The sequence below is a fragment of the Piliocolobus tephrosceles genome, unplaced genomic scaffold (assembly GCF_002776525.5).
Source record: "Piliocolobus tephrosceles isolate RC106 unplaced genomic scaffold, ASM277652v3 unscaffolded_1433, whole genome shotgun sequence".
NCBI lineage: Eukaryota > Metazoa > Chordata > Mammalia > Primates > Cercopithecidae > Piliocolobus > Piliocolobus tephrosceles.
This window is the reverse complement of record NW_022295788.1, coordinates 10,950-29,883: the sequence shown is the minus strand read 5'-3', so window position 1 is coordinate 29,883 and position 18,934 is coordinate 10,950. Positions and strand designations below refer to the sequence as shown.

Here is an 18,934-nt window from a genome sequence, read left to right as displayed (position 1 = left end):
GACTCTGCTCCATCAGCCATCAGGAGGCAGCCCCTCAGGCTGTAGGAACCTGGCCATCCCTGATTCCTTGACTGGGTGAGGCTGCTTGATGGTCCACCTGCTCCAGGCGCACCCTTGCAGAGGTGGCTGGTTGCTCTTTGAGCCAGCTTGGCCTTGCCTGGCATTCACAGGCTCCAGCTACCTACACACAGATACTCCGAGTCAGCTTGTCCCAAATTCTAAGTCTGGCCAGGGCCTCAGAAGGCCGAGTCCCCTGGGTGGTAATCCTGCCTGCTTTCTGCACTTGAACATAAAGCCCTTCTCAAGATGGCCTGTGGTCTACCTCTTGGGAACCACGAACCCTGCAGTTCCATAGCAGACCTGAGACATGGACCCCAAAGGCAGCGCACACCCTGCTCCTGAGCCTGCTGCTCATTTCCTCTATATGGTTTCATTTGTAGCACGGTTGTTGCACTGAGGCTTGTGCATGCGAGGCAAGGCCAAGCTGGCTCAAAGAGCAACCAGCCACCTCTGCAAGGGTGTGCCAGGAGCAGGTGGAACAGCTACCAACCTCATTCACTGCCATTCAGGGTACCTCAGTTTTTCAACCCTAGTGGTACGGTCCCAGTGCCATCTGCTTTTCCTCAGGTCTCACCTCCATCAGCCATCAGGTGGCAGCCACTCAGGCTGTGGGAACCTGACCATCCCGACTTGTTTTTTTGTTTTGTTTTGTTTTTTGTTTTCTTGGGGTTTTTTGTTTTTGTTTTGTTTTGCATTGTTGTTGCATTGTTGTTTTTGCAGCCACAGGAGATTTAGCCAATTCAGATGCCTTGCTACCCACAATTTGGAACATTCCTTTGGATTTGACCAAGTCAGGAAGAGATGGGAGAAAAATGAAACAACAACAATAAAACCCCAAACACAGAGTTCAGCAAAACTAACAAATGCACAATCAATATGATTACTGAGTGTTCTAATGGTAAGGAGAAATTAACAGCAGCTGGTGGGTAATCTTACATTTTAGTCATCAAGGAAAAATTTTAAGACAAAACTCTAATTCAGCTACTTACCTGGAAATAAGGCTCAGGCTGGTCATCATTCTCTGCCATCTTAGAAGCTGGAAAAAAACTGACACTCACCTTCCCTGTAAGAAGCAAGCTGAAACTCAGGAAAGGAGGTGCCTGCTCTCCATCGTCATGGAAGCAGGAAAACTTGCCTTCCTTGTTGGAAATGAGTAAAACTTCAGAGAAGAGTTGTACAACAAAATCAACCTTAGATCTCAACCAAATTTTGGGAGATCAGAAGCTCTCTGTTAAACTCCCCAACCTCAGCAAATTATCCTATTGGTTTGGGCAATAAAGATAGCCCAGGTTGGTATCAAGCAATAATGAGATTTCTCAAAGGTCAGGACCACCTTTGTAATGTCCTTCTCTTTTTTTATCTTTAATGGTATAGTCTGTTTTGTCAGGAACTAGGAGTGCAACACCTGCTTTTCTCTGTTTTCCATTTGCTTGAAAGATTTTTTTCCATTCCTTTATTTTGAGCCTATGCATGGCACTGCATGTGAGATGGGTTTCTTGAAGACGGCGTACTCCAATGGGTATGGTTCTTCATCCAGCTTGCCCCCATGTCTTTCAATTGGAGCATTTAGCCCATTTACATTTAAGGTTAGTAATGGTACATGTGGATTTGATCCTGTCATCATGCTGTCAGATGGTTATTTTGCAGACTTGTGTATGTGGTTGGTTTTTAGCATCACTGGTCTGTGTACTTCAGTGCGGTTTTGTAGTGGCTGGTGGTGGTCTTTTCTTTCCCTATTTAGTGCTTCCTTCAGGAGCTCTCATAAGGTAGATCTGGTGATACTGAATTCCCTCAGCATTTGCTTGTATGAAAAGGATCTTATTTCCCCTTCACTTATGACGCTTAATTTTGCTGGACATAAAATTCTGGGCTGAAAATTCTTTTCGTCAATAGCAGTTGGTGTAGGTTGGGGTGTGTGCTGCACTCCTGTGTGCTGTCAGGGCAAGTACAGCAAAATCAGGTCTCAGAGGAGAACTCTCTCAAAAGCGAACCCCCAGTGCAGCACAGCTGCTCTACACAAACGCGGCCAGACTTCTTTTTTAAGCAAGTCCCCTTTTTAAAGAGGGGAACTCTCAGATCTGATCTCTGCTGGGCAATCTTGCATATGAGATGTGGCTGGTCTGACCTCAGCATTCCTAAAGTGCCGGGATAAAGTGTCTCACGAGGGCAAGTGGACCCTAGAGAGAGAGCTGTCCCTGCCCTCTGGGCTCCACATCACCTGACTTGTTGCTCCACCACTTTGCTTCTCTCCTGGGTGCTCCATCCCAGAGACATGTGAGTCAGCAATCACTTAGTGTGATGAGCCCAGGATGGAGGGGCTGTGCTGTGGGCGCAAGCCAGGGTTCCCTGTCTGGTGATGAGCAGTGGAGGGTGTGTCGTGCACATGGGAGACGGACTGGCTTATTCGTTGGGTCAACTGCAGCTTATTGGAGGTGTTGTTATGGCACTTAGGGTCTTTGCTCCCTTGATATTCTGAGGGTAGCAAGGGCAGTTCCACTGCAGAGGCTGTGGGAGAAAGGATTTCAGTGGCTCCTGGAAGCTCTGTCCAGGGAACTGGCAGTTGCTGCTGGCTTGATAGCTCCGGTGTGGGCTGTCTGGAGACCCAGGCCAGGAAGACCTGCCCATCAAGCAGACAGTCCGGCCACTTTTCTGTAAGGTTGCTGTGGTATGCTGGGGGTCCTCTCCCATCCCTAATTGCCTCATACTTTCCAGGGAAGATGATAGCCTGCCCCTTCCTCTGGGAGCTCTATACCACTGAGGTGCGAACCTGTTGCCAATCTGAACACACCTATTAAGACGTGGCTGGAGGCAAGTGGAGAAGTTTTACCTAGTCAGGGGGAAGAACAACAGGGACTTGCTCTAAAAAACCATCTGGCCACGTTTTTGTAGAGCAGCTGAGCTGTGCTGGGGGTTCACTTCAGCCCCTGGTTGCCTCAGACACTCTGAAGCCCTAAGGCTGAAATGGCTGAGTCGCCCAAACAGTAAACAGTCTGGTCCTCCCCTGGGCGCTCTGACTCAGGGAGGCCTGAGACCTCTGTCAGCCAGAGAACAGCAGTCAAGGTAGCCGGAGACCCTGGTTAAAAGACTTCACTCGCTGACCAGAAATGTGGTCAGTGACTGACGTAAACAAGAGACTGGCCACATTTTCGTAGTGTGGCTGTGCTATGTTGTGGTACCTTTTCCACACCTTGTCAGCTTGAGCTCTCCAAAGCCTGCAGGCCAGAACAGCTAGTCATCCAAACAGCAAAGGAGGTGGCCTGCCCCTGTCTCTGGGAGCTCTATCTCAGGAACATTTCAAATTTCCATTGGTCAAGAAATGCTGGTGGAGGTAGCTGGAGGCCCCAGTTGGGAGGTCCTGTCCAGTAAGGTAGAACAGGAGGATCAGGGACCTGCTTACAGAAGCAGTCTGGCCATGATCTGGTAAAGCAGCTGCGCTGTGCTGCGGGGTCTCTTCTGCCCCTGGTCGGGGCAGGCTGGAATGACTAATTTGCCTGAACAGGAAAGATGGTGGCCTGCCCTGTCTTTTCTCTCAAAGTTTATCTTGTTTGATGGAGCTTAATTTTTAGCCTGTTGATTTTACTGTCTACATTAGACTTGTTCAGAAAGAACCTGATATCTTTTAGGTTAGATATATGAGAATTCACTGTTTTCTGTAAATAAACCTGTTCATGTCTTGTTCTCTGGAAAGAAGTCTCTTTCAGCTATCTGACTTTGGTCACAATCATGTAGAGCAGTAGCCAGTAGCCAGTCCACAATCACATAATTGAATTTCCATTTCCAGTGTTTCCTTGGTGTGTCTTACATTGTCCAGAACTGAGCATTTTATTCTCAGTTGTCAAAATGCTAAGTTGTCCACTGTACTGAAATACTGTGCTTCCTCAATCAATTTTTTTTAAGGTGTGCACTTTCATCCAATTCTTCTCAAGTCAGAGTACAGGTAAGCCCTGGCTGCCTCCAGCCACTCTCAGGGAGACCAAAAGCCTTCATACACCCCGAGTTGGGGTACAAAAAAGGGGGCCATGAAAACTGTTCAAAATAAAACAAAATTAAAAAGTATTAAGGCAAAGATTTTAAAAATTTTGCATTATGTAATTTACACGAAAGCAATGCTATCATCTCCCCTGTGTGAACTTGGGAGAGGACTGGGCCATTCTCCATAGAGAGAAGCGGGGTGGCTTTTAGGAGGGCAAGGGGCTTCCTGAAACAATGCATCTCACAATATTTGGAATGACTATTGAAAAGAAGAACAATGTAAAATCAGAGTCCTCAGCCACATTGTAGAACTTTGGGGGATGCTCGCTCCAACCAACTGCTGTCACCTTCAGCATTCCAGTTTTTAAATCCTAAGTCAAGCCAATAAAAAAAAAAAAACAAAAACAAAAAAGTGAAACAATAAAACAAATAAAGCCATGCCAATCTCATCTTGTTTTCTGCGAAGTTTGGTTTTGTCAAGAAAGGGTGTAACGCAACTAAGTCACAGTCCACCTAGAAGCATTTGCGGTGGACAATGGAGGGGCCTGACTCATCATACTCCTGCTTGGTGATCCACATCTGCCGGAAGGTGGACAGCGAGGCCAGGATGGAGCCACCGACCCACACGGAGTACTTGCACTCTGGCGGAGCAATGATCTTGATCATTGTGCTGGGCGCCAGGGCAGTGATCTCCTTCTGCATCCTGTCGGTCATGCCATGGTACATGGTGGTGCCGCCAGACAGCACTGTGTTGCTGTACAGGTCTTTGCGGATGTCCATGTCAGACTTCATGATGGAGTTGAAGGTAGTTTTGTGGATGCCACAGGATTCCATGCCCAGGAAGGAAGGCTGGAAGAGTGCCTCGGGGCAGCGGAACTGCTCGTTGCCGATGGTGATGACCTGGCCATCGGGCAGCTCGTAGCTCTTCTCTAGGGAGGAGCTAGAGGCCGCTGTGGCCATCTCCTGCTCAAAGTCCAGGGCGACATAGCACAGCTTCTCCTTGATGTCATGCACGATTTCCTGCTCAGCCGTGGTGGTGAAGCTGTAGCCACGCTCCGTGAGGATCTTCATGAGGTAGTCAGTCAGGTTCCGGCCGGCCAGGTCTACACGCAGGGTGGCATGGGGGAGGGCATTCCCCTCATAGATGGGCACACTGTGGGTGACCCTGTCACCGGAGTCCATCACGATGCCAGTGGTACGGCCAGAGGTGTACAGGGACATTGCGGCCTGGATGGCCACGTACATGGCTGGGGTGTTGAAGGTCTCAAACATGATCTGGGTCATCTTCTCGCAGTTGGCCTTGGGGTTGAGGGGGGCCTCGGTCAGCAGGATGGGGTGCTCCTCGGGAGCCACACGCAGCTCGTTGTAGAAGGTGTGGTGCCAGATCTTCTCCATGTCGTCCCAGTTGGTGATGATGCCGCGCTCCATGGGGTACTTCAGGGTCAGGATGCCTCTCTTGCTCTGGGCTTCGTTGCCCACATAGGACTCCTTCTGACCCATGCCCCTCATTATGCCGTGGTGCCTGGGGCGCCCCACGATGGAAGGGAAGACAGCCCGGGGGGCATCGTCACCCGCAAATCCAGCCTTGCACATGCCGGAACCGTTGTCAATGACGAGCACGGTGGTATCATCATCCACGGTGAGCTCATTCAACTGCATAGCCTTTAAAAGATCATCATTCTCTTTTTTCGCGCTTTCAATTTCCTCCAAATATTTCTCTTCTCTTAGCTGGCTCTGATGTTTCATCGTGTCTAGCTCCAGCCTTAGCATGGCAATTTCTTCCTGCAATGTACTATTTTCATGTAAGAGATCTTTTTCTTTCTTAGGACAAGGAGAAAGCTAAATAAACAAAGGGAACTTATAATTAGCACTCAATAGAATGACATATCATGATTTCTTCTGAAATTAAAAAATAACATGTGCATTTGTATAATGAAAGAATCCCCATAGTGGAAATTTCACTGGAAAAAAAATTGGACAAAATTTCAAACCTAATAGAGTGTAAATTCCCAAAAGTTTAAGTATTTATTTAAAGACTATGAAAAATAAATCACTAGAGGATTTTAAAGAATCTCAGAATTTGAAAAGCCTTTCTCTGAGTTACAAAAAAAAACCCCAGAGGTTAAAGTTCTTTAAGTTCCTTTTACTGAAGAATGTTTTACCGATATTCTACATTTCTAATATTTTTATACTCAGTTATAAGAGTTACATTTATTCATAACAGTTAAATCTAAGCATTGTACCTTCCACAATGTACACATCTGCATTTAAGCACTGTACCCTTCTACCCTGTACACGTCTGCATCTAAGCATTGCACTTCTACATACAACACTGAACTCATTTAAGATCACGATTCTTAAAAGGAGAGGTCAAAAAATATATACAAGATGCAGGATTTTCCCCAGGTCTCCTGATGCTACTTCTAGTGATCCTCCACAAAATCATTTCTGTGGTGTAAATACATAAATACAAAAGAAGCCTTTTATTTCAAAATATGAATGGTAAATAAGATAGAACTTAGAGAGATTTTCTTAGAAATCACAAGATTATTTGCCATTGCAATAACTTTTCTTTCCTCTTTACCATGTTTGAAACAGTAGTAAGTGTGAAAGAGGGGAAATACACTGAACTATTTCTCTAGGAATAAAATACTTATCAATAAATTATCACTAAATGTGTATCATGGCATGTCATTGTTTTCAAAGCTGTTTGCATTGAAATGAAAAACTTCTTGGAGCAAACTGTTCCTCTCTGCAAAAGCAAAGATAATGACATCCACAATGTGGCCTCTGACCCAGCTATACATTTCCGAATCTCCTATCAGTGAAAATAATCAATTCACTTCTCTATTAATATTTTTAAAAAATAAACTAATGTCCAAAAACTGGAAAATGTGTTTTTACTAGCAAAACTTATTTTTGATATTGGAAAGATCATCAATTCTTATGAAAAATATCAAATGCTTCTCCTTTGGATTGAGGCCATTATGAAGGTCACTACTCGACTGCTGCAGGCAAATGGAATTGAATTCAGAACCTGGCTTTATCCTCTATGTACATACATAAATATATGACAAAGGATATATAGAATATATTCACATATATATGACTTAAAAATCCTTTATATTTCCAAAATACATCGTTTCTTAAATATATACACATATAAAAACATTTGAAAATAACTAAAGAAAATACCTCAGAATTCATTTTCTTTTCAGCCACTTCTATCTGCTTTTGTTTATCAGTCAGAATCTCATCTTGTGATATTCCAGTGCTCTGTTCTTCAGAAATTTGCTTCTGAGTATCATTTTGTTCGTCACTAGAAGAAATTTTAATTTTCATGAAATACTGGAGGTGTCCCTAAAATGATCTACAGGGCACGATGGCACCATCAGATGTCATTCACACAATGTGTATCTGCACATGAAGCCTAGACAAGGCAAAGGGGTCTCACATCTGTTAACCCAGCTGCCCCAACCATGTTGGCACCAGGGACTGTTTTTGTGGAAGATAGTGTTTCCAGGAACCTGAGGTGGAGGATGGTACCAGGATGATTCAAGCACATTACATTCATTGTTCACTTTATTTCTATTATTATTCATACATAATGAAATAATTATATAACTCACCAAAATGTAGAATGAGTGGGAGCCTCTGCTTGTTTTCCTGCAACTAGATGGTCCCGTCTGGGGGTGACAGGAGATGGTGACAGATCATAAGGCATTAGATTCTCATAAGGAGTGAACAACCTAAATCCCCTGCATGAGCAGCTTACAACAGGGTTCAAGTCACACTCCTATGACAATCTAATGCCACCGCTGATCTGACAGGAGTAGGAGCTCAGGCGGTAATGTGAGATTTGATAAATGAATTCAGTAAAGTCTCAGAAGTTACAAAATAAATGAATACCAATCAGTAGCACCACTATACACCAACTACGACCAAGCTGAGAGTCCTTATCAAGAATCCAATCCCTTTTACAAAGGCTGCAAAAAAGTGTGAAATACCTAGGAATATACTTAATGAAAAAGGTGAGTGACCTCTATAAAGATAACTGGAAAACACCACTGAAGAAAATAATAGATGATGCAAACAAATGAAAATCCATCCTATGTTCATGGACTGAAAGAACTGATATCGTGAAAATGACCATAGTGCCCAAAGCTGTCTACACATTCCATACAATTCCTACCAAAGTACCAATGTCATTCTTCAGAGTTATTTTAAAATGCTGACATTAATGAAGGACCACAAAAGAGCCTGAATAGCAACAGATATACGAAGCAAAAGGAACAAATATGTTGGCATCACATGACCTGACTTCAAATTATACTCTAAGGCCACAGTAACAAAAACAGCGTGGCACTGGTATAAAAGTAGATACATAGATCAATGGAACAGAATAGACAACTCAGAAATAAAGCCACTACAACCAAATGATCTCTGAGCAAGGACACAAAAACATACACTGGAGAAAGTACATGTTATTCAATAAATGGAGCTGGGGAAAAAAAGATAGCCACATGTTGAAGAATGAAACTGGATCTCTGTCTCTCACTATGTACAAGAATAAATTCAAGATGGATTAAAGGCCTAAACCTAAGACCTGAAAACATTGGCCTAGGCAAAAAAATTTATGATGAAGACCCAAAAAGCAAAAGCAACAAAAATGAAAATAAATAAATAAGACCTAATTAAACTAAAAGCTTCAGCACAGCAAAAGACATAATCATCAGAGTAAACCAACAACCTATACAATGGGAAAAAATATTTGGAAATTATGAATCTAACAAAGGACTAATATCTATAACCTACAAGAAACTCAAACAAATCAACAGGAAAAATACAAAGAATTCCATTAAAAAGTGGCCAAATTACATGAATAGATATTTCTCAAAAGAAGATGTACAAATGGTGAACAAGCATATAAAAACATGCTAAATATCTCTAATCATCAGGGAAATGTATAATAAAACAACAGTGAGATATCACCTCACTGCAGCCACAATGGCCACTTTTAGAAATCATAAAACAACAGATGTTGGTGTGGATGTGGTAAAAAGAGAACAGTTATACACTGCTGGTGGGAATACAAATTCATACAAATCTATGGAAAACAGTATGGGGAGTTCTCAAAGAACTAAAATAGTAGATCCTACCATTTTATCCAGCATTCTCATTTCTGGATATGTACACAAAAGAAATCGTACTCTCAAAAAGACACCCGCATACATATGTTTACTGCAGCACAATTCACAATATGCAAAGATACGGAATCAACCAGTGTCCATCAACTGATGAGTGGAATAAAGAAAATGGATATATATATATATATCTCACATCACATATATATATCATACATATGTCTGTGTGTATATACACACACCATATACATACTTACATACCCAAGACTGGGTAATTCATACACATACATACCTGAGACTAGGTCATTCATAAAGGAAAGAGGCTTAATTGATTCACAGTTAGGCATGGCTGGGGAGGCCTCAGGAAACTTAACCATAGCAGAAGATGAAGGGGAAACAGGCACCTTCTTCATAAGGCCGCAGGAGAGAGAGAAGTGAAGGGGAAAGAGCCCCTTAAGAAACCATCAGCTCTTCTGAGAACTCACTCACTATCACAAGAATAGCATGGAAGCAACTGACCCCATGATCCAATCACCTCCCACCTGCTCTTTTCTCTCAACACCTGGGAATTACAATTTGACATGAGATTTGCATGAAAATACAAAGCCAAACTACTGGGAGGATATCCTTACTTTTAAAATATCTAAATGTCATTATTTATAATTCAAAAATGGCAATTTTTATTAGTTATGATTTTATTTGAAAATAAAATGATCTAGTAAATTTTCTTCACTTTTAACCTATTCAGTCAAAATATGTAAAAAGCTGGATTTGCCAGCAGAAAATTGTAACTACTTTTTAATGAGATAAAAATGTATAACAATATCATGATTACTGTACAGAGAAGAAAGTGAACAAGGAATTTAAAAACAGAGAATATCACTACCGTATATGTACATGAACTGACAAAGAGACTAAAATCTCCTACTGGAGATTATGTTAGGACTTGAGCAAAAGCTTCTAAAAATACTAAAAACAAAAGCAAAACAATTATTTTCAAGAAATAAATTATACACAGAACTCTTCTGGTTAAGATGATGTATCAAAAAAAATCATCCTGAGAGCTATTATTAACCAATCCATCATAACCAAAACTGTAAGTCTATAATTCTGGAATATTAAAAAGTTTCAATTTGAACATAGTTAATGGAAGGCAATTTTTGAACAGAAAATTTCTGGTTAAAGTTGACTCAACTTAGGAAAGAACTGACCTGTAGTCATGGTAACAAGAAGCCACCCAGAGCCAGTTCAAAATCTAGTCAATCCATCAATGACCACTGGCCTTGCTCACCAACCCATATCCATGTGAGCAGCTTGCTTCTGAAAGACAGCCCAGCAGCAAGAGCTGCTCCATCAGAATAGATAGTGCCTGACCAGTATACGTCTTACTAGAGGAAGCAAAAAATTCCAACTCTGACTTTTTATTTCAAATACCAAAGGTCCATAATCCCTTGGAAAGAATTTGTGGTCCATTAAATTTACCACTCTAATAGTTTTTAATATAAAATACTAGTGGTCGGGCGTGGTGGCTCACGTCTGTAATCCCAGGACACTGGGAGGCCGAGGCAGGTGGATTGCCTGAGGTCAGGAGTTCGAGACCAGCCTGACAAACAGGGTGAAACTCTGTCTCCACTAAAAATATAAAAATTAGTCGGGTGTGGTTGCGCGCACCTGTAATCCCAGCTCCTCAGTTGGCTGAGGCAGGAGAATTGCTTGAACCCAGGAGGCAGAGGTTACAGTGAGCTGAGGTCACGCCACTGCACTGCAGCCTGGGTGACAGAGCAAGACTCTGTCTCTAAATAAATAAAATAGCAGTAAAGTCTGCAATTCCTCTGACTCATTTTACCATAATTGCAATTATCATGATTACCAGTAAAAGAATAGTGAAAAACCACAATATTGGGCTTTTCTCCCTAAGTGAAAAAATATTAATATAAACAATGTAGCGTATTATAAAGTGCCAAAAGAATTTTTAAAATGCATATAATCACCTGGCAAAATTGTTAAAATGAACCTTGTCAAACACTTTTTAAGTGAGACTCAATCAAACAACATATCCCGGATAAACTCCACTCGTTCATCCAATAACTATTTACTAGGCAGCTACATCTCATATGCTAGGCCTTTTTCTAGGAAGTGAGGATATGGTAATGAACAATAAAACCCTATTCATGAGAGTGAGATAAACACACAATAACAACAGACAGGTTAGACAAAATACATAGTACGTTAGAGGAGAAAAACTAAAGCAGGAAAATGAAATGTTTATGTGTTTGATGGGGAGGGTGGTGGGAAAGTTGGCATGGCCAGAAAAGCCCCTGCTGAGAAAGAGGATTTTTCTTTAATACAAAGAATATTGTATTTGTATATCAAAGACTCTAAAAAGTGACGATGTTAACAGAGTTGATGTCAAGACACAAACAGGTTTGAAGTTAGAGATGATAAACCACTGTTTCATTGAACCTTCCCTTGATTATGTTACACAGCATCCCTGGTAGGCTCCCAGTTGAATCTTAAGCATGATGTGTCCTGGTGATACAATTGTAATTCCTTTCTGCTAGTCCTCATTCTCTCTCTGTTTCCTTTTCCTTCATTTTCTGTGGACTAGGAATTGTGCTGGTACACGGTTCTTCCTCAGAAAGTGGTTATTCCTTAATGTGTTTCTTTTTACTCTTTTTCTTCTTAGAAAGGGGATTTTAAGTAAAGAACTGAAGAAATGGAAAGCTAGACGAATATCCAGACACAGGGAACTTCTAAGGGCAGACAGAGGTGTGCCTGGAGTCTTTAAGCACTAGGGATAGGTAAGGAATAGCAAGAAGTTCAGTGTGGCTGAAGCAGAGCAAAAGAAGTAAGGAACAGAAGTTTAAGCAGGAGAGGTAACATGCCAGATGGTTTACTGCCTTTTAGTTATTAGGAAGAACTCTGCCACATACTCGAAGAGTGAAATGGGAGGCAATCAGAAGGGCTGGGGTAGAGGAATGACACAATTTGACTTATGTTTTAAATCCATCCACTGAGTTAAGAATTGATGAAAGGGGAAGTTTTTAAAAACCAGGACTATCAATTCCCAGTCTATGACACTCATCTAGACTGCAGATGATGGTGGCTCAGATGTACAAGATGGCTTCGGGATATATTCTTCAGGTAGGCCTGACATTTACCGAAAGATTAGATGTGAGGTGTCAGAGAGAGAGAAAGATGAGTCAAGAATGACACCAAGGTTTTTGGCAGAGCAACTGGAAAAGTTGCCCTTAACCAGGGGAGGAAAGACTACACGAGCTGTAGATTTCAGGAAGGCATCAGGAGCCCAATTTTGCATCTGACAAGTGTGTGATACCCAATAGGTAATCAAATAGAGATGTCAAGTAGGCGGGCTGATAGAGAGATCTGGAATTAAGGAGAGAGACCTGAGCTGGAGACATACATTTGGAAATCACTAGCATATACACAGTAGAAAACGTCACGAGGGGCAAGGTACGGTGGCTCACGCCTGTAATCCCAACACAGACAGACAGATCACCTGAGGTCAGGAGTTTAAGACCAGCCTGGCCAACATGGGGAAACCCTGTCTCTACTAAAAATACAAAAATTAGCCAGGCATGGTGGCGTGCACTTGTAATCCCAGCTACTCAGGAGGCTGAGGCAGGAGAAGCACTGGAACCCAGGAGGCAAAGGCTGCAATGAGCCAAGATCATGCCACTGAACTCCAGCCTGGGTGACAGAGTGAAACTCCGTCTTAAAAAAATAAAAAAGTTATGAGAAAGAAGATTGAGGACTGAGGTCTGGGAGACAACAACGTCCAAAAGGAGAAAGATGAGGAAGAGCAAGCAAAACAGACCATAATGAACGGACTAGAAAGGCAGGAGGAAAAGCCTGAGGGGGTGAGGTCCTGAAAGCCTAGCGAAGATGCCATTAGGGAGGAGATGTCCTTCACTGGCTCAAATATTGCTGACAGATTAAATGAGGTGTAAGAAAAAATGCCTAGATTTAATTACAGAAGAAAGTAGTGATAACCTTAAGAAAAACAACTTTGGAGGAGTGCTGACACCAAAGACTTACTGGCATTGAGATCAAGAGTGAATGGAAAGAAAACCTGAGTTTGTGAGTATAGACAGTTCTTTTAAGGACATCATACTTAACACAGTCATGACTGAGAATGATGTAATTTTCTTCCACAGTCATGGAAAAGTGATAGACAAGAAATAGCAGTTTTCAAATTGTATATAGCAGGTGGAGTTTTCAAATTTTATATAACAATTACGTATTTTAAAGGTTATAAAAATTATATACATATGGCATTAAAAAATTCCAGACTGAGATATTAAAGGTCCCTTGAACATTTCTAGATTACATAAGCTGATTATCATTTTGTTCATGCTGATACATAAAGACCAAGAAATACTAAAAGTTTCAAGGAGAGTATTTCTTGCTTGATAAAAATCAGCCAATTCTAGGACAGCTGATACTCATCAAATATACAAAAAGTCATTGATAACAGTAAAATACTGAGTTCTACTAACAGGAATAAAGTGGGAGAAATGCAGAAAATAATCTTATTTTATAAATGAAGTTTTAAAAATTTTATGAAGCCACTGTTGAAAAATATGGTGAGGTGAATACTGAAATATATCCTTTTCTCAAAGGAAAGGTAATGTCACACACAGAGGACTTTTACAAATAAGAGTCACTGCATTAGCAACACCTTACTTTTCACACAGGGGTCAGAAAATAAGCACCTGTGGGCCAAATCCAGCCCATTGCCTGTTTTTGTAAGTCAAGTATCTTGGAATGCAGCCAGGCTTACTGACTCTACAGTCCACGGAGTCAATTAGCTGCATGTGACATTGCACACCCGTGGCCCCAGCTAGTAGAGAGGCTGAGAGGGGAGGATCACTAGAGCCCAGAAAGTCAAGGCTGCAGTGAGCCGTGATCACACAACTGCACTCCAGCCTGGGCAACAGAGCAAGACCCTGTCTCAAGAAAATAAATATACATAGTCCACAAAGCCCACAATATTTACTAACTGACTCTTTGCAGAAAAAGCTGGACGACTCCTGGTTCAGTAGATAAAAGATCCTTTGATGTATTTTGATAAAATTTTTACCCAATACATTGAAATGTTTATATTAAATCTAGATCCCCATGTACAATCCCTCAGCAATATTCAGATTGAGGGTCCAATATTTCAGCACTCAGGCCACTGACAACAAAAATTTAGTCACTAGCAATCTTGTGGCTAAAAAGGTACAGTGTCAATGTAGCATGTAGCTTCCATTTGCAACACAGCAGATATTACAAGAATTCTAACAAGAAATCTTAAGATGCGTCATCAAACTAAATGCTTTAAATACATTTTAATTGTGAAATAATCAGTACGCTCTAGATCTAACCTCATTTTTTAAAAAATGGTTGCGTACTACCTTATTTTGGGGGTATGGAAATTGAGCTATTTCCTATTGATAAGGAATTAGACTAGCTCCAACTTTTTGATATAATAATGCTGTAATAAATATATAGGTAAGTATATATGTAACGTATCTATACAAACATCCTTTGCATGTATTATATATCCTTACTATGTTATATATGTGTGTGTGTGAATATGCCACTAAATTAATGCTCAAAATGTATTTACTAACAGTGTATGAAATGTCTTTTTCAACGAAACCATTTCCTTTGCAGCAACACGGATGGAGTTGGAGGCCATTATCCTAAACAAACTAATGCAGGAACACAAAATCAAATGCCACATATTCTTACTCATTAGTGGAAACTAAACAATGAGAACTCATGGACACAAAGAGGAGAATAACAGACACTGGGGCCTACTTGAGGGTGGAGCATGGCAGGAGGGAGAGGACCAAAAAACTACCTTTTGGGTATTTTGCTTCTTATGTAGCGGAAACCTCCATGATACAGTTTACCTATATAACAAACCTGCACATGTACCCAAGAAGCTAAAATAAAAGTTCACTAAAAAGAAAAGAAAATGCCTTTTCCCTCACATTTGCCAATACTGGCTATTTTTCAAATAAATTAATGACCGGAAAAAATGGTAACTCATTGTTTGCTGATTTTCATTTTTCTGATTACCAGGCAAGGCTGAATATCACAGTAAAAGTATAAAATGTGTTCATCATGAATATTAGCCCAAATTAGGATTAGTTTGACAGCACATGGTTGTCTCCTGTTAAATGTTGCCATAGGCTTACCTGTGACACTCTTCATTCTCAGTGTCAGGAAATTGCCGACTTCCAGGTGTTCTGCTCTTGCTTTGTGGAAGTAATCCATCATCACCATTGCCAGCAGCGGCACCATCAGCCAGGTTTTCTGGTAATCCCACATGATTACTTCCGTGCTTCTTCACTTCTTCTTCAACCTTGAGTGGAAGTTTGATATTAAGGATGGTTATCGCTTTATTGAATAGAAAGGATCTTTTCAATTGATTTTATCACTTGAACAAACTGTTCATTATGAAATCATTATTTTAGTCATTAAAAATATTTCACATTTAAATGTAATCATATATACAGAACTATTAGCATATAATTTTATGATGTAATTATTATTAGTATCTCACTAAAATTTTTGAAATGTTTGCTTGATTTCTGTTTGACTGAATAAAACAGAATTTTCCAAAATTCAAACAGGGCCCTCCTTCATTTTATGCTTTTATTCCCAACCACTCTTCAGAATCTTATATATGTATTTGCCCCATTTGACTCGTGGGAACACACACACAAAAAGACAAAGACGCAAAATTGTGTCTCCTGTCTTTACCACCTAGATTTTACATTCAACAGTCAGATTTAGAGGATGAGACACTGTGGGGCTTCAGGAGTGGAAAGGAAGATTGCCCTTTTCTGCACTAAGATATTCTTCTCCCACTGCCTTTGATCATTCCTTTTTCATTTGGTTCCTGGGATATCGAAAACATGATGGTGCTCCCTGAAACACGGGAACCAAAGTTTGCCACAACACAAGGAGCAGAGTGAAACTGCTGAGGTACAAGCGTGGAATTCCAGAAAATGAGGTGCTCCCCAGATTTCACATTCAACAGCCATACAATTCTCCAGCTGGAAAATACACAGAATAAGAAACTGTCTTCTTTAGCCACATTATCTATTGATAATCAGACTAAAACCAAGAAAGATAAAACGACTGATCCAAAGCTCCTAAAGTGGCATTACTTAGCATTTTAAGGCACCATTCAGGATTATTCCATAATAATGAAAGAACATCTCTAGGGTTTGCATCTCTTTAAAACTCAGTATACAGAATTCTTTCTGAGTTAAATATTAAAATTTTCACTGATGATTTATGCTACTTACATGATAGAATCATGTATGCCTAAACTTACTACACTTTGTTAAGCAATGTAACATAAAAATCTAACTCAACAGAAACATTTGAATATAAAGGTGTACCTCTCTGTCACAATCCTTATTTATTTCTACTTCTTCAGACATTTTCTGCAAATGCAAAAACAGAGTTAATCTACTTGCTGTATTTCCGTGATGTCTCCTCTTTTGGAATTCATGTTTTTAAAATAATTTTATTCTTCAGTAATCAAGTATGGACAATGAAAAATAAGAAAATAATTAAAATTAAAATTTAACTGCTAAAATAATTAAATAATTAAAATTAAGAATTAACTTTTTAATCTACATGTAGCTACTGCCACATCACTGGCTTCTAACATGTGAAAAATTATTCACTTTAGACAAAGGGAGAAGAAAAACATGAACCAGCAAACTTAACTTTTCACCATTTGTTTGGACTAAACTTAACTTGTTATGTGTTAAATCTACCAAAAATGAATTAGCAGATATTTGTAGTGTTCCAAAGGCTTCCTCACTTGAAAAGGGTTTACCTCACGAAACCCTAACTAGTGAGCCCCTACAGTGCACTGAAGTCCTTTTTTAAAAGATTCCTAACTGAACTGTAGGCACGCTTTAAATTATTGGGAGCTGAAATAAACACCAAAGAGAAAGAAATGCAAATTCTTAAATTTTAATTGGAATTACATGCTGTAATATGAGAGTGTTATGTATCTAGATTATCTGCTTAAGTCCAGTTCTAATATAATCTAATGTGTACTAATGACAGTGGATAAAATTGTTTAATAATCTGTACTGATTTTCTGCAACTGAGGTAAGTTCGAATGTTACTGTGTTTGTGCCCCAACACCAAAGGTCCCATTCTGCAAGATATGATTCTTGGAATAGACAGTTGGGTTGCTTTTATGAACCTGGTTCCCTCCCTGAACAGAAACGCTGAGGTCAATGAGAGACCACAAGGCAGAATATATCTTTAACCTTGGTATCAGTGACTGACAATAGAAAACTGCAGATTTTCAATCACTGGCCATGATTGCTCCTTAACCATGAAGCCAGCTCAGGGACCATCAGGATTACAATGTTCATAATTCTACTGCTTAATAATATAATCCAATAATTGATGTTACTTTCTTTATCATGCTAGGGTGTTTTAAAAATAAAAGAACAAAGTTCTGGAATTTGTTTTTGCCTCTATTCCAAAAGGAAAGATTAGCTATAAGCTAATCAAAAAGGCAGATGAGAATATTTTAAATAAGAATACTGCAAAATTAGAGTATTTTAAATTTTACAGTGGTTATGTTTTTGAAGTTAAATATGAAATGTCAATTAGAATCCATTGATTCTTCTGTTAATGAGATTGCTGAATTAAAATAAATTTTCAGAATCTATTTTAAAATTCTTAAAAAAAAGAATCTATTGATTCTCAAAACCTAGCCAGAAAGGTAATTTCATTTGGATTATCTAATATTATTAAAGCAAAGAAAACAACACTAAATCAAAAATTTAAATTTAAAAGTTTCCATGCCTCTGGCTGGCTATTTTCACTGCCTTTAAGCCTTTGTGACTCTTCCTCTGATGTCAGCTTTAAGTCTTGTTCTGTTGAGAAATCCACGTATTTAGTTAAAATGAACCACTTAGAACAGTTAAAAATACTGTCTTTATAAAAATAGATTTAAGACAACATTTTATTTTATTTCATAAATTCAGGGTTTAGTCTTTCATGAAATAGTTACTTAGGAAATAATTCTCCAAAACTTCAACAAACCACCTGGGGAGACATCCAATGTGATTCACTCACAAATTCATCCACCCAACAGAAATGAACAAAACCACCAGAAACACAACTTTAAAATACAGTAGAAATGTATAAGGTGACACTGTATGTTGTTCTCCACTTCCTAACAGTGAAGCAGTAAATGTAATGAAAAGAAAATTTAGTTTTCCTGCACTTAGCTACTCTGACTCTAAGGATAGCAACAGGCAGGGCCCAGGAAAGGTCGTGGTGACCCTGTCTGAGAAGCCAGAGCCCACAGGTATGGGCTCCAAACATCCCAGAGCAAGGTTAAGAAAACAAATTCCTTTCCCGTCTCCCCTTCCCCTCGGCATTTACTCATACCTATTTTTATAAATGCGTATATTTTGCAAGTTCCTGTTTTCCTTCAAAGCAGCTGCAAGGTCACAGGCTATGCTGGGGTTGCAAAACTGTCACTATATGATAAATTGCCTTTATTCTGCTTCTGAAAGCTTGCCTATATAAGCCAAGCCCTCCCTTTGTTCAGGGCTCAGCTTTTGGATGCAAATCTGCTGAGCTGATGTGCACCTAAATGAAATCCTCCTGTTTCACCTGCAGGGTCTCTCCTGCCTCCTGTTTTTTGCAGCAATAGTACCTTATAAATGATTTCCAAAATTACTACTGAC

The 18,934-nt window shown here is 40.1% G+C and overlaps 1 protein-coding gene across 2 annotated transcripts; it reads right to left on the bottom strand.

The window, feature by feature from the left end:
• Nucleotides 1-4,476: 4,476 nt before the first annotated feature.
• On the bottom strand, nucleotides 4,477-18,892 carry LOC111530545 (actin, cytoplasmic 1-like). Of its 2 annotated transcripts, XM_026449759.1 has the most exons (6): nucleotides 18,042-18,892; nucleotides 16,604-16,648; nucleotides 15,389-15,555; nucleotides 7,662-7,718; nucleotides 7,228-7,351; nucleotides 4,477-5,871 (listed from the first exon to the last, which is right to left on the bottom strand). In XM_026449759.1, the coding sequence occupies exons 2-6, from the start codon at nucleotides 16,643-16,645 to the stop codon at nucleotides 4,546-4,548; spliced, it is 1,716 nt and encodes a 571-aa protein (XP_026305544.1). In that variant the 5' UTR covers nucleotides 16,646-16,648; nucleotides 18,042-18,892; the 3' UTR covers nucleotides 4,477-4,545. The 2 variants fall into 2 exon arrangements, with proteins under 2 accessions (XP_026305544.1, XP_026305545.1); XM_026449760.1 differs by lacking the exon at nucleotides 7,662-7,718.
• Between the last annotated feature and the right edge of the window lie 42 nt (nucleotides 18,893-18,934).